General features: G+C 42.9%; 2 protein-coding genes across 3 annotated transcripts; one reads left to right on the top strand and one right to left on the bottom strand.

Annotated features, from left to right (window-relative positions):
• Positions 1-1245: 1245 nt before the first annotated feature.
• FBXO39 (F-box protein 39) lies at positions 1246-4783 on the top strand (the record flags this gene model as incomplete). The annotated part of the gene is made up of 3 exons (XM_082068794.1): positions 1246-2438; positions 3891-4067; positions 4655-4783. Exons 1-3 carry the CDS (start codon positions 1425-1427, stop codon positions 4781-4783), a joined length of 1320 nt encoding a protein of 439 aa, XP_081924920.1. The 5' UTR covers positions 1246-1424.
• A 727-nt stretch (positions 4784-5510) lies between these two features.
• TEKT1 (tektin 1) lies at positions 5511-15545 on the bottom strand. Of its 2 annotated transcripts, none has more exons than XM_082068269.1 (9): positions 13248-15545; positions 12318-12422; positions 9267-9510; positions 8713-8878; positions 8303-8431; positions 7722-7865; positions 6952-7174; positions 6174-6370; positions 5511-5889 (listed from the first exon to the last, which is right to left on the bottom strand). In XM_082068269.1, the coding sequence occupies exons 3-9, from the start codon at positions 9454-9456 to the stop codon at positions 5730-5732; spliced, it is 1209 nt and encodes a 402-aa protein (XP_081924395.1). In that variant the 5' UTR covers positions 9457-9510; positions 12318-12422; positions 13248-15545; the 3' UTR covers positions 5511-5729. The 2 variants fall into 2 exon arrangements, with proteins under 2 accessions (XP_081924395.1, XP_081924396.1); XM_082068270.1 differs by lacking the exon at positions 13248-15545 and adding an exon at positions 12949-13162.
• Between the last annotated feature and the right edge of the window lie 132 nt (positions 15546-15677).

The raw sequence follows: 15677 nt of genomic DNA, 5'->3' as shown, positions 1-15677 counted from the left end.
TAGATTTTCTTCCAGTTTCATCCCCAAGAGCACTAAGGAGTGATTTACCGAGTGGACACTATAAGGCACATGCACTATAGACGTGGAAAATAAATACATTCTGAATTTTTGCTCCTCTGCAGAGGTACTAACAAAACACTAGGTTTCCATGCCCTTTGTCTGCTTGCAGAGCGAATAGCCTGATCTGTAAAAGGTCTCATGAAAACAAGCACCTAACAGGGCAGTGGGATGTACTCTGCATTTCACAGCTGAAGCTTGAATGGACGCATCGCTTCCCTTCTCGACTGTTTATTGCTCAGGCTCTTGATCCATTTACCTGGTCATTGCAAAGTAACATAAGACATACAGCCTTCTCCTGGCTTGTCGATTGTGGCCTGTATTTCTCACTTCCTAAGGGACCACCAAACAAGGCTGCCTTTCCTTTTCACCATCTTCAGTTAGCCAAAATGACTTGGCTTAAGTTGGCTTTGTTCACTGTTCGCCCTTACATAAATTCAGTTGTCATGACATCACAAACATTACTTCTTTGCTCCATGGCAATAGCCAAGCTTCACAGGGGGAGGGGTCGCAGGTAGAGAAGACAGATCTTGAACTCTGGAGGGAAACTATGAGAGCTGGAAAAGTGCGTGGAGAGTTGACTACTTACACAGTCCTGTCTTGAGAGTGGAACTGGTAACTTCTTGCATTGTGGTTGTTTACTTATATGTTTTACCAATGCTCAGTGGTCTTCCAACTCACCAGCCTTCTCCCTGCCTATTGGGGCACAATGACTGAACATCCTGCTTGAACCGAACAATGGAACAGTTTATATTGCTTACTACTGTCTACAGGGATTGTACCTTAATCTATGGCAGGGCACTAGCTTAGATGATTGTCATGGAACAGCACACCTAAGATAAGAAAAGTCATTTGCACTAGTTTTGCACCGACAGTACTGTTCAAACGTGTACAGCCCAAAGCACTGGATACTTCTAGACACTAGGCACCAGGCCATAAACCATTATCAATTACAGCTGAAGCTAACCAAATGTTTCTGGAGGCTGTGGCTGCTCTATCAGCAGTTGATACCATTTCACTGTTCAGCTAGACTGAAGGCAAAAAAGTTTAAAAATGTGTCTTGTGCTTGTACTGTGATTGTTCTTAATTTTTGTTCCGTGGGTTTTTTTTGTTTGTTTATTTTTTGTGTGTGTGTGGGTTTTTTTCAATTTAGGTTTGACCATAGTTTAGACAAAAGAGCTTGTTTGACCCTGACAGCTTGAGTACAGAGGCAAAGAAAAGATTGTTGGTTTTGAATGTGAAGAAACAAACTTTCAACTGTTTTCTAAGAAGCCTATTCTGTTGGGAATGTCAAGAAATCTACGCACAGCTTTCTTCATCTAGGTTTGGCTCAAGACCCAGAAGAGAAGTGAAAAACTGTCTTCTCAATGGAAGATGACAGTGAAACTGAGCAGAGCTCCTGGGCTTATCTACCTGATGTCTGTCTGAGGCATGTCTTCCATTGGTTAGATGACAGGGACAGATCTCAGGCTGCCTTGGTCTGTAAGAAATGGAGTTGGGCCATGTACTCAGGATCCCTCTGGAGGAGCAGAACCATCATATTCTACGGCCGGCCATCAAGGGCACGCACAATGGAGTTTCAAAGTGCATTATGGTATGTCAAGAAGTTTGGCAAGTATTTGGAGCACCTCGAGATCAAGTTATCGAATCCTCACAATACTGCCTTTACTCAAAAATTTCAAATGACGATGAGAGGTCTTCTTTCACATCTGGGTAAGCGCAACAGTCGCCTAGTATCCCTGAGCATCAAGTACCTGGAATTAGACCGCTTGATCTGGAAAAATGTGGTCAGGGCTCAGTTTATCAAGAACTTAGCTACCTTTCTGAAAAGAATGAGCAAGCAACTTGATTATCTCAACCTAAAAGGAGCAAGAGTAACCTTGGAAGATGGCTGTGAACTTCTGAATTCTCTGACCTGCTTGACAAATAGAAGCTTTATATCTGAAATCAATATTGAGGATTTCTTCGGTCTTCACCTTCCGGTCTACAGCAGCACCTTGTTCCACCAGACTATGTCCAAGTTCCACAGCCTGGTTATCCTGACTTTCAATTATAACTGCATCTCTGATGAACTGCTGGACATCCTGCGGGAGCACAGCGCTCATTCCCTGTGCACCTTGAATATCAAATGTCATATCCATGACCCTCATGGGCAAGTGGTCTGGGGAATGTCATGGGCAAACCTGGCCAAGAGAGCCCCAAAACTGAATGTGAACTTCTTCTTTGAAAGAGTCGTGAGGCATGATCACCTAGCCAGGATCCTGCTAGCAGAGATTCCAGTCAGGAGCATCAGTCTACGGAGCTGCTATTCCAGTGACCCAGACTGGATAATGAGACCTACCCTCACCAACCTCCTCCCAGTCTACTGGCATATTCTGCAGGTAAGGGAAACAATAGTGACATCTTACTGCAGTAGCACAAAGGCAAAATAATCATATAGGCCTTCTGCAGAACAGCAGTAATCAATAGGAAGTCCTGTTCAGGGAGTAATTCTCCTAAGTGAGCCTTTCCAGCTGTAGTCTAGTTCAGGTAATTATCCTTGTCCAGTTACAATGCCCATTATGGTAGTCTTTGCTGTCAGGCTGATGTCAGGTTGCCTTCATAAAAAGCTAAAACACCCAAAATACTGGTGGTTGTAAGGTCAGCTGTGAGCAAAAACTTTCAGGCAAGAAAACATTTTTTTGTAAAATAGCTTTAGGCTTATTCTGGTTAGACACCACAGAATTGTAGAATCATAGAATGGTTTGGGTTGGTAGGGACCCTAAAGATCACCTAGTCCAACCCCGCTACTGTGGCCAAGGACACCTTCCACTAGAGCAGGTTGCTCAAAGCCCCATCCCGCCTGGCCTTGAGCACTTCTAGAGATGGGGCATCCACAGCTTCTCTGGGCAGCCTGTTCCAGTGCCTCACCACCCTCGTGGGGCAGAATTTCTGCCTAATATCTAACCTAAATCTCCCCTTTCAGTTTAAAGATATGACTACATGACCTTGTAAAAAGTCCCTCTCCAGCTTTCTTGTAGGTCCCCTTTGGGTACTGGAAGGCTGCTATAAGGTGTCCCTGAAGCCTTCTCCAGGCTGAACAACCCCAACTCTCTCAGCCTGTCTTCATGTTCAGTAACTGGTAACTTTCCTGTCATTTTGTAATTTTCTGAACCCCACCCTTTTGCAGGGAAACCTGCACCTGAGGAAGTCAGTATGCCTTGTTTGCATACAGACCTGTAGCCTGCATCAACCTACACTGAAGGTTTTGCTCCATTTTGGCAATGCACAAATGTCTTATAGCACATGTAGATTAACTGATGCCCATGTCAAAGCACTGTGGTGTCACCAAAGGTGTGAAAGAGCTGCCCCCTGTAAATAAACATCAGGTCTTTGCATACCTGAGGGAAGCACATGGCCTTATACCTGACGGTTGCTGATAGCTTTCTTTAAGTTCTGTTGCGCTGCAGAGTTTCCAATAAACACCAAAGACCTGTAAAGCATTCAGGAAATTGTCTTTGGATCTACTCTGTATCTGGGATATTTTCCAATACGTCAAATACAGTAATGGCATGAGCTGTGGGTGTAGCATCTTCTAACGGTAATGTAAGTTGTCTGTCTCTCAGCATGGTATATAATGCACTAGGGACGTCCCCCCATCTTAACAGGAGAGTGGAGATTACTGTAGACTATACTGTTGTCATAATACAGAAATTATTCTCTGCTGATGTCAAGTTACAAAACTGATTTGTTGACAGTCACTTCTGTTGGTAAAATTGGGAAACTGTTGCATTCTAGTTATTGTGCTCATAAGCTCTGTTCAGTAGTATTAACAGTGTTCATTCTTTTTCAAGAAATTAACACTTGAATTAGACAATGACCGTGAGCGGCTGGATGATGAGCTGCTACAGCTCATCTTGTCATGCAAGAGGTTGTTGTTTCTGAAAGTTTGGGCATTTCTAAGTGTCACCTTTATGGAGAGGCTGCTACAAAACCGTGCAGAAAGGAAATGCGTTTTGACTACCATAAAGGTAAGCCTTCGTGCTCTAAAACTCCCTTTCCCTTCCTCTCTCCACTACCCAGAGAAAGGTGAGGTCCCCATCCCCATAGAAAGGTCACTTACAGAAATGTTAACTACCTTCCCTATATTATGTTTTAGCATTATAACAAACCGGGGGAACCACTCACAGAAATTATACTTTCCAGACTGCTTAGCCAGGTACAGAATAATAACAAGCCCCAACAATTCCACAAGTCCTTCCGAGGCTAGGGTTCCTTCTGTCACCTCTAGTTCAAGCTAGGCATTCTCAGTCACTTCCCAGGCCCAGCACTTACATCTATGCTTATACTGAGGCAGGTGAATCCCACTAAACTGCAAACAAATACAAACAACTCTCATTCTTTAGGCATGCTGTGTTGAACTGGAGCTGGTGTAAACCATGCTGTTGTGCGCGTTAGATTCTGAATTCAGTAGATCCTCCCAGATCTGCGGAGATCCCAGGGATGCATCAGTTCTGGGGTTAAAAGGAATCTTGTCGCAGAGGCTTCTTGTTGTGAGCTTTAACGACTGAGCCTGCTACATGTATCTGAGAGACATGACCGCCATTCATGCATACAGGTCAGGATTTACACAACTCAGCAAGAGACCAGTGAGGAGGATCGGCTGTTGTGTGATATTTACAGGAAGTTCAAAAACCTGATTGACTCAGAGCTTAATTATTTTGTCATCGCCTACCCAATGGCGTAAACCACAGGGAGAGAGAAGAACACCCAGTGACATCTGCAAGCAATGAACGGATCCTCTGGAGGGCAATAGTAAGGGATTTGAATCTTGACAGCAGTGCCTCTGAAAGGAAGATAGCATTACAGCAAGAGAGAGGCAAGGGACAATTTTACACTCCATGCATTAAAATGTTGGACTTGGAAACCAGCCTCCTGTGTCTCCAGCATCATCTGTTCTTGTCCTTGCTTAGTTTTTCCTCACCAGAACCAAAGGAGGCAATGAGCCCTTTTTCACCCTTACAGGCATCTCTAGTTAAAATAAGGCCATCCTCTTTTTTTCAGCACGTCTCACTGTAGAGCTTCAAACACCTTACCAGTGAAGCCCATCGCGTTGTTTCCATTTTACTAAAATGGAAAACGAGACACAGGGTGAGGAAGTGATTAGCCCAAAGTCAGCTTTGGCTTGATCTTTGCTCACATGCAGTCAGATGCACTCTGCAGTGTATCACCAGTCCTTACCTCCCATTAAGTTTGATACACACCCTGTGCCTAGTTAACAACAGATGTTGAGAACAAAACACACCATGGCTAGTCCTGAGTCACCCTTTCCCCTTTCCTAGTTTTCCAACTAGGAAAACTAGGACTTAGGAGGAGACTCCTGCTCTAGCTTACACAGCTTCTAGACCTGTCAATGGCAAAATATATCATTGGTTGCACATGACATAAATAACATGGAAGAAGGCACATTTCCTCTTATTCTGGAATTTTATTTCTAAAAGTGGGAGATTTCATCAGGTGTTCTAGAGCATAGATAGCTGTGAAAGAGGTAGATATAAGTACTAGGTCTGTTTTAATTACCTTACACAACTGGAACCAGGACAGCATTGAGCCAAACCAATAAATGTGGAGGTTGTCAATAAAATTTCAGCAGGAGCTGGCTCTTTGGAACACAATCTCCCAGTATAATGGCTTCAGAAGTTTTTAATGTAAACAGACTCTCTCATTTGCATGCAGAGCACTTCATCAACGTACAATGTATTCTCCTTGACCTGGATCTCCTCCTCCAAGGAGAGCTGTCGGCGGCTCAGACCTTTCAGCTCTGTCTCAGCCTGTGCCAGAGTGTCCTTTAATCTAAGAGGGCAAATACAGACAGACATTAGTTGAAAACACACAGATACGTTCTTGTTTGTTTGTTTTCCATATGGGAAAATAATTAATTCTAAGTGAAAAAAAGATGGAAGGGGATTCACAGAGAGACAGTTTCCATGCAGCTTCCCTTAAACTGTCCTGCCTTTAAGGGAAAAGCAATTCCCAACCTTTCAGGGAGAATAGCTGGGAACCAATGTTACTTTCACTCATTAAATTAACACAGTAATCTATACCACAGATTTTCCCCTTTCATCATTTCCACTTGCCTTTGAATATTTTTTGTAATCTCTTGAACTTCACTAATCAGCTTGTATTGCACTGTGTCATAACACAATTCCACACTGGGACGATGGTTTCTTGCTTCCAAGCGGGTTTGAGCCACCTTAACAGGTCCTTCTTTATCAGCAATTGCTTTCTTTAAGGCTGCAATGTTCTTCTCCTGTGAGGCAATCTCATCCATCACCTTAACAAAGCCAATGGAAGGATGTGTTGCACACTGTCTCTTACAGTGGATGAAATCCTCAACATCTTCTTTAATAGTTATAAAAATCATGGTAACACTCATTAAGATCAAAAGACATTTTACAAAGGTCAGCCAGGATTATGATTCCTTCATTGGAAAGCAGGTGACACTGTTCTGCGTGAAACTGGTGGTTTATGCTCAGCAATTAATTTTTAACAACACAGTTTTCATGTATCAAATTTCGAGCACAATGACCCTGATTTCACAACTTATCAGGCTTTTATATCACAATCGTGAAAAATCTATAGGAGCTCCATGTAATTCAAAATCACAATCCTGACTTTACTGATGTCTACAGCAACATTTATATCCAGAAATTCACCTCTGTAATGGCTGAGAAAATAAAATGTAAGGTGACTTTTGGGGGACTGGAGGTGAGAAGGTAAATGTGGCAGGGGCTGCCAATATTGCAAAGATAAAATTCTTAAAGTAAAGTAGCTCAAGCCACTGGATTGAGAAAACTGGTAGATAAGCCAAGCCCATTGTTTCCACTCTTTTGCTGACTGTCCCTTACCACTTACCATTGCAAGGAGTGTCTGAAGTTTGTGCTTGGCATCCTTGACTTCCTTCACGCGACTTCTAAATGCGACATTCACCGCCTCACATTGCTTGTGCATGTCATTTGCTGTCTGTGAGAGGATGCCATCAATCAGCGCCCTCAGTGCCAAAGAATTGTTTCTCTGCTTTTCAGCTTTTTCAACATTTATGTTTGAGAAATCTATCCAGTCTTCAGGGCTAACAAAACTGAAAGAGATTCAAAATTAAAGGTCATCAGCTGGCAGCATCAGGCCCTCTGTGACCTCATAAATCTATAATTACCCCACAAAACTGAGAACAAAGCAGTACTATTAACTGCATGACCCAACAAATGCCAGTGCCCACACAGAAAGGGCACATTTGACAAGTTTAATGACTGAGTCAGAAACTGACTCCACACCTCATGTGTCCCAGTCCAGCATTCTCCCCACCAGGATGCTGTGGGAGAGGAAGTTAGATTAGTAAATCTATTCTGCATTTAAGCAACGTGCAATTTTTTTTCCTTAGCTAACTGTGAGCCTCAAAAGCTTTTAGTAAACTGCAGTTTACTGGGACAATGTTTACTGTGGCTTGTTTCACAGACATATTACACAGATACTAAAGTGATGGACAGAAGTATAAAAAACAATCTATAGCAGACAGATAATGGCCAGATATAGTCTGTTTTAGACAAAATTACTTTCATCTTGCTAATACTGGAACAGCTCATACTAGCTGTATAATTATATGTTCATTGAACTACATAACCACTTACTTTCCTTCTATTTTCACTGCATCATCAGCATATTTGATATCAGGAGTGTTGTTTGTCAAGCTAGCACAGTAATCGTCAATCATCAAAGCTGTGAACTTGTCCTTCAGATCCATTTCCAGGTTGTATTTTGCTGAACGGTTTAGTCTAGGAGGACAAACAACCAGACTCTAAGCCAAAGCGCAGGCACTCAAAGGTGTCCCTAACATGCATGCTTACATGCACCGGGTAATACAAATGCCATTATGAAATGATTCATGTATGAACTGTTAGTTGCAAAGTCCCAGAATCTAGATAATGAAACTGCCTTCATATAAACTGACGGTACAATGGCCATTGGAATTAGAGGCACAGGACTGTATCATGAGAAGACCAGGAATCATATGCAAGTACTCTGAGTTCTAACAAACAGAACTTCTCACCATGGCTGATCAAATACTATGAATTAGGACTGATTTCCTGTTACTGTTTAGCATTGAAGATAACTTTGGACCCATATTCAGCCCGACCCTACAACTTCTCAGGATAATGGCTGTCCTACAATTCAGCTAATCAGTGTTCTGTTATGCTCTTTGCCTCTGCACCTGATTTGCTCATTGGTTTGTTCCAATGTACGTCCAAGCAAAGCAATAACCCCCTGGAGGACTTCAACTTCCTTTACCAGTTCCTGTTCCACTTCATCATGGACCAAGTCAATCCCAGCTCGCCTCTGCCTAAACAAAAAGAGGAAAAGCCATCAGCCACATTTTTCAAATACCTGCAGCTAACAGATGACGATGAAGCCTAGCTTTCCAAACTGAAGGCTTTTCCTTGCCAGATGGGAAGTTTTTCCTTTATGGCCTTGGTTACCAACTGGTATAGCACCTAAATCAGACTGTGACACCACAGCAAAGAGAGGCAGGACCTTAGTTTGCAGGCATTTTTATTATTTGTTAAAGATTCATTACCTAGATTTTTTTCTCTCCCTGAATGCTTTTCTTCTTAATCATCTCACCTATTCAGGAGACACTTTTGGGCAATGATGAGTGGCTCTTCACAGCTCTCCAAAGATTTCTCCAGCCTTGTCTTGAAACTGAACAGTACCTCTGTCTCATGGACAATTTGTTCAAGTTTGTTATCTAGTTCTTGCTTCCAGAATTTTATTTCTTCCCGTCTCTGTTCTGCAGAATGAAAATCGCCAACAGGTATTAATACAAGCTCATCCTATATGCCAGAGCGCTGTGGATCAGACCTTAGATATGGCTAAAAATAGACTTATGCCATAGTGGAGTGCACATAGTGCTGTAGGCTGATGTGTGGAGACAGTTTTGCAACCCTGTGTCAGGAAGTTTGGTTGGAATGGCTGTGTTTTTTGGAGAGGTAATTTATTTGTTATAAAATTAAGAATCTGCTTCAAAATATTTTTTAACATATTTTGACTTTTTCCATGAGTTCAGAGAGCATGGCATTGATATATATTCCTATTTGCTTTCAACTAATTTTCTGAGTCCATATTAAACGTATAGCTCAAATAACACATTGTGACACTTGCAGAACATGTAGGATTACCTATTTTCTTGTTGACGTCACTCTGGGTTTTCCGAGTCGTCTTTTCTACTTCATCCAGCAGCCTCTGACTCTCAGCTATTGTGCGTTCTGACCTGGATTTCTCAGACTCCGTACTGGCACGCTGCATCTTGTTTGCAATGTCCCATTCTGAGGGATTAAACTTGGGTGGAGCTTGCAACAGTCTGGCCATTGTTTTTTGGAAAGTTTCTGGCTATAACGCAGGTCAGTTCTTGGAATGTTTAACCTGAAAACAAGAATAGCATAATATTTGGATACAGAAGCAAGAAAAGGAGAAGACAGGTCCATGAGGCTGAGAAAAATTCTTGCCTCTTTTGCCTGCAAAATGACATAGGTATGAAAAGCCTTCTTGCTTAAGGCTCCCCAAGACTTTCCTGAGGTGTGGGGAGAAAGTCCAGAGTGGGAGAATGAAGAAAAAGAAGAACTGGGGAATGGATGCTAGAAGAGAAAGAGGCTTGAAAGTGGAACTGAGAGGAAAAGATGGGCTGTCAGTGATAGGAAGGAGAAGCAAAGGGAGACCTGTGAGGAAGGACAGAACTACTAAATGAACAATCACAGAAAACTGAGAAAAAATGAACAAATATAAAAGATAAATAGTCTCCCACAGATTAGAGAAGTAAACATGAAGAAAAGGTGCATGAACTCTAGGTTGTAAAAAAAAAAAAAAAAAAAAAAGTAACAGTCATTAGGAAAAGAGAAAACAGGACCGGAAAAGCTGAAGGAGGAAATGCAGCAAGTAAATGAGGAAATGGAAGAAAAGTCTGGGAAGGGCTAAAAGACAGCAAAGCATAGTGAGGGCACTGGTTTATGGTAGGGTGAAACCAATGCCAAAAATACATGCCAAGTCACAGCAGTTAGATTATCAATTTTCCTGTTCTTGCACTATACTCATCCAGTGTTCCTGAGACAATTCCTCATCCCAAATGCGCACAGCTGCTCCTTAGCAACACACAGCTTTGCCCACAACCCAGCACAGGTACCCTTAAGCCAATCACCCTTCTCCCTCACACACCTCTTGGCTGACACTGCTTCTAGCATGGACTGCTCCCGAGGTCAAACAAACCCTGGCTAAGTGCCGTGTCCTCAGTTCCCCTTCAGTGGGCAGGGGTTTGCTCTTAACTGTCTTCCAGCCTTAATCTCCACAGCAGCAGCACACAGTTTCTTTTAAAATGTGCAGCTAAATATTCCAGGAGGTGGCTCAGAACAGCATGGAAGGTAAACAAACCAGTTGCCATGGGAACACCAACACTGCCTCTAGCAACCTTCTGCTGTAGCACCAGGTGGAAGCCGTGCAGCACACACAAGCCAGTGGTACTTTCACCCATTCCCAGTTAAGATCTGTCTAGAAATAAAAATCTATTATTTGTACATTAATTGAGATAGTTCCTACAGCTTCAGACAGTAATTTTTGATCAATTTATTGCAGAAATGCATAAAGATTGTGAAAGCATATGAAGTATTTACTATCTAAAATGTCAATCATAAAATATCTTTAGCAATATGCTCTTTGTGGCAACTATATTCTTTCCTGGAACAAAAGTGTTCAGAAGCCAGACATAAGAAATGAACAGAAGAGTATTACGTCGGTTATGCCCCCTCTATATAACCTTGATGCAACTTAGATCAGATCAAGGTTTCTCAGAGCTCCCAACAAAGTTCAAAGAGATTGCAAAGTGATAAAGAAGCAGGTAACACTGGTCAAAAGAAGTTGAGCTGGTTCAAGACAGAAAAGTGGGAAGCAACTGGAATTGCTGGCTGCAAATACAGTGCATTGATGACAGCTAGAAAGCTTCTGCTGATCTTTAATTTCAAACAGTAGCTAAATTCTGTCAGTGATCATTAAAACTGTTAACTACCGTGCCTCTCATGGTAGCTGCCATGTAAACAGAAATCTGCATGTACACCAGAAGAGAAAAAAAAGGGGGCTGGCTGAAGAAACGCTGTCTTACATAAAAATGCAGGTATTTCAGAGTTAGCCAAAGAAAAATACAGTCTTCAGAAGACAGAGGGTTGACATTAGAACTAAAGCCACTAGCCTGAGAGAAGGACCTAGAGATTCAAGAAGCTGCAGAGAATGGGGTGCAAGGCCAGCAAGGAAAATGAACAATATATGTTAACTGATGCAGGAGGGTGGAAAGCTGTGGTCACAGACACTCAGAATGCTCCTGATCCACAAGGCAAAGCAAACCTATGACTAGGCTGAACACTGATCAGAATTACAAAGACCACTACTGAGGTGGTCCTGTAAACCAGTTTATATGGTACTGCACACATAAAGTCTGCAACTATTTGTACAGGAAAGTGATGCTTCTATGTGCTGTCCCTTGATTTGTACATTCTGGCCTCCCTTGGTCTAGATTCCCTAATGAATATTTTTTTAGCAGAGTCTTAACATGCTAAAATGAATTGGTTAAAAGCAGTAATTTTTGTCATGTGAACAGCTGGAGCAGGAACTGGAGCCATTTCCATAATGACTGAAAGGTTTCTAATGACTTAAGTAGATCTGAACTCAAAGCAAGTTTGAACAAAGTTTTACTTTGGCCAGTGTGAGTCACAGAATACGTAGCGGGCTGCATATTGGTCATCTTCCACAAGTTTTTATTATCTGTACTCTCAGTAACATGGCAAGGCTTTTGAAAATATGAGCAAATTAAAGATGGATGGCAAAATTATTCATAATAAACTGAAATGCTCAGATATCTGAACAGTGGTTGAGAACCACAAATCTCTTACGTTTCTGAAAACGAGCTCAGTCACTTTGAAAGCTGAGGAATCCACAACTGACGGTCCTCAAAGGCACTATTGTAAGATCGACGAGACTTCATGTGGTTTTGATCTGAAAACCTAGTATCCCATGCTGGACTGACCCAGCTTGTGAAGGATAAAATAATGAAGTAATTCATCTGTAGCTACCAACTCTAAATCTGTTCTTCATTGTTAGCTGACCAGAAAATATTATTTCCTTTTAAACTGTTAATACAAAGTTTACAACTGATCCTTTAATATGAATTATACAACATAAGAAAGTTTTACCTTTGGTGGTTTTCAGGGGTTACATCATTGTAGACTTTCTGAAGTTGACAACTGTGCACTGTTCATCAAACAACACAGGCAAGATCAGCTCAGCAGCTAGAACCCCTTAGAAAAGAATGAAAATGAAAACGCTTGTTAATACCTGAAACCCTCTAGCAATTTAGAAGGGGAGAAAGCGACCCCGACGCAGGTTTGGGTCTGTAGCCGCTCGTAAAGGCTCCGCCCCGGCCCGACTCCTCCCCCGGGCAGCACAACGCCTGCAACACTCCCCTCCCTCCCCACCTCAGCACGCCCACGGCCCCTCAGCGCCGCCATCGCCCTCTCAGCGCCCCCATCGCCCTCTCAGCGCCCCCATCGCCCCCTCAGCGCCCCCATCGCCCTCTCAGCGCCGCCATCGCCCGCTCAGCGCCGCCATCGCCCGCTCAGCGCCGCCATCGCCCGCTCAGCGCCGCCATCGCCCCCTCAGCGCCGCCATCGCCCCCTCAGCGCCCCCATCGCCCTCTCAGCGCCCCCTCAGCGCCCCCATCGCCCCCTCAGCGCCGCCATCGCCCGCTCAGCGCCGCCATCGCCCGCTCAGCGCCCCCATCGCGCCCTCAGCGCCCCCATCGCCCGCTCAGCGCCCCCTCAGCACCGTGTGTCTCAGCAGCCGCTGCCCGCGCGCTCCTCGCTAACGGCCGCAGGCCCGCGCGTGGCGGCAGCAGCGCCGAACTCCCCGCGCCGAGCTCGCGCTGCGGCCTGTGCCGCGGGCGCCGCTGCGGCTGCTGAAACCCGCATCGTCTTTCCCACACAACACATTGGATGAAAAGGCAAATCCTTCTTGGTACAGAAGTACTGGCAAACTAACACTGCTGTGCTGCTGAAATACTGTTCACATACCGCATCCCATACAAAGGCCTTTATAAAGGATTTTACAAAGAAGCAGTTCCTCACCTTGGTGAATTGTGTCTGGATGTAGAAACTGGGTCCATTATTTGTCAAGAAGTGGTCAAAGTCCTCAGAGTCTGGAAAAATACATTTTCTGGGGAGAAGTCTAACCAGCATTAATGAGACTACATCTAAATGTGTTGCCACGTTCCTTATTGTGTATTAAAAACACCACAGTCTCATTCTTCAGAGGATGAAACTCATCCAAACCGCTGTGAGTTGAGTGGGAGAACTCTCCAGGCTGAGCTGATGCTGCAGCATTCACTGCTGCTTTCAGTGCTGCTGAACTTGCAAAGCAGACTAACGTAACAAGTCTGGATTACGGTGTTCCACCAAGTGTCTGGAATAACCTCCGATGAGGAAAGGCTGAGAGAAAGTTGGGGGTTGTTCAGCCCAGTGAAGAAAACACCCTGGGGAGACCTTATTACGGCCTTTCAGTACTTAAAGGGAGCTTATAATAAAGATGTGGACAAACTTTTCAGTAGGGCCTGTAGCAACAGGACAAGGGGTAATGTCTTTAAAGAGGAGAGTAGTGTACATACAAGGAATAAATGTTTTACAAGGAGGGTGGTAAACACTGGTGGTGGATGGCACCCTCCCTGGGCTTTATCTAGACATAAAGCTATTTTAGCATAACCAAAAGTGGCTTTTAAATGCACCTTAAAGGAATGCCAACTTTTCTTAATATTTTGGACGCTATAAAACTATCTCTGTAAACCAGGGCAGGTTTAAATTAATGACAGAGGTTGAACCATGAGGGCTAGTTTTACACCTAATTACATGTATCCAGGAGTTCTGCACTGCACTGGTTTGAGAATATGTTTAAACGCTTTACTGGAAATGTCACACACAGAGACAACTGATGAAAGGCATCCATCCAATAATTGTACTTCCAAGGAAGAGTAATTCCCTGTTGTGGTAAGCTATATGCAAGCATAATTTTTAAAAGTAGGTGATGTCTCTGCTGAGATTATTTTGAAAACTTTGCACAGAGCAAATTGATCTAGCCCTTAAAAGTAGGATCAAGTTGCCAATAGCCACCTTAAACAGCACCGAATTTTAGATACAGTGCAGAAGCACTAGAAAAGCCAGGAAACATTCCATCTCTGTAAAATATATATTACGCTGACTTAATATATCATTCTCTTGATCACTCATGCAAAACACATTTACTGGCACACACTCTGCATATTTTTTGAACTAAAAATACTAAAAAAACCCAGCAGCAGGCATACATTACACACTTCGATTTCAATTTAATTGTTCAATCTTATAGTCAAGGTTACTCATACAGATCAGACCTCGCTTCATGCACAAAGCTGTAGGTTTTTCTAAAATTACGTCATAGCACCATCTTCCCCATTTTCTCACACATGAACCACTAGCAGTTAAAATCAGCTTACAGTCTTCCACTCCCCTGCAGTCTGCTGGTAAGCACCAAGTACTTTTACCATCATCTCTCTGAAGTGGGAAGACTTTAGAAAACTGGGCAGCTTCTGGGTAGCTGTGAAAACAAGCCAAATTATAGAAAGGATGTAAACTCTCCCAGGTGGATTGGCAATAATTTTACTCTCTAAAACTCCCTTTTATATAATTATTTGGTACTAGGTTTAAATTGGCCAAGGACTTACCTGTGTCTTTAGAACTTGCATCACACAGGAAAATCATCCATGACTTGGGACTGTGAAGGAATGTAATGTATAAGGCCACTACTACTCCTCTTGTAGCTACGATGGAACTTGGCTCTGCTAGTCAAGGACAAGTATTCTACTGTAAGAATGTAAATGTGTGTATTGCGTCTGCCAGTTGTAGACAGATTTCTCTTCATGCTTACTCTAATTCTTCAAAACACAAGCACAGTGTGTTGATTCTTACAGTGCATTTTGTGGAGCAACAGATGCACAGTTACTCCTCAGAATGATGGTAATTCAAGACAAAGTAAAAAACTGAAGACGATGGCAGTCATATGACAAATACAAACAGCCCACCCAACCTCTGTCTACTTGCATTAAAGCTGTGAGATTAGCAATACCGAGGATCTCGGCAGTTTGACCAAGTATCTTTCAGATATTTCTATTAAGATGTGTATTTGGAAGTCTTTCACACTGTTTCCATAGTGTCATAGCAACCGCCCAGCTACACTTTTAACAGAACCTGATGATCCAGACCTTCAGCAGTTAAATTATACTTTACCTTTGTACACCTTTTTTTTTTTTCTCCCGAGACTGGTAACAAAGCGGTTGCTTCATTCATGGTTTCTTAAGTAAACTTCACTAGAGAGGCTGAACTAAAATCCTATTCCAAATGCCACCGAACTTCCGTACTTTTTAAAACTGAAATTCAGAGTACACAGCATTATGACTAGGACAAAAATCTTCTAAGAAAAACTCTGTGTTCTTTTCACTGATTTTGTTACTTGTCACTTCATTCTAACAA

Source organism: Streptopelia decaocto (genome assembly GCF_964273445.1).
Source record: "Streptopelia decaocto genome assembly, chromosome: 18".
Classification (NCBI taxonomy): domain Eukaryota; kingdom Metazoa; phylum Chordata; class Aves; order Columbiformes; family Columbidae; genus Streptopelia; species Streptopelia decaocto.
The sequence above is the reverse complement of the archived record's forward strand: the minus strand, read 5'-3'. Positions and strand labels throughout refer to the sequence as shown.

Coding starts and splice junctions, on each gene's coding strand:
- TEKT1 (XM_082068269.1), bottom strand. CDS start 9,456: ATGGCCAGACTGTTGCAAGCTCCACCCAAGTTTAATCCCTCAGAATGG. Junction 7,175..7,721: donor GCAGTGAAAATAGAAGGAAA/GTAAGTGGTTAT, acceptor AATCTCTTTCAG/TTTTGTTAGCCCTGAAGACT. Junction 5,890..6,173: donor ATTACAAAAAATATTCAAAG/GCAAGTGGAAAT, acceptor TTGCCCTCTTAG/ATTAAAGGACACTCTGGCAC.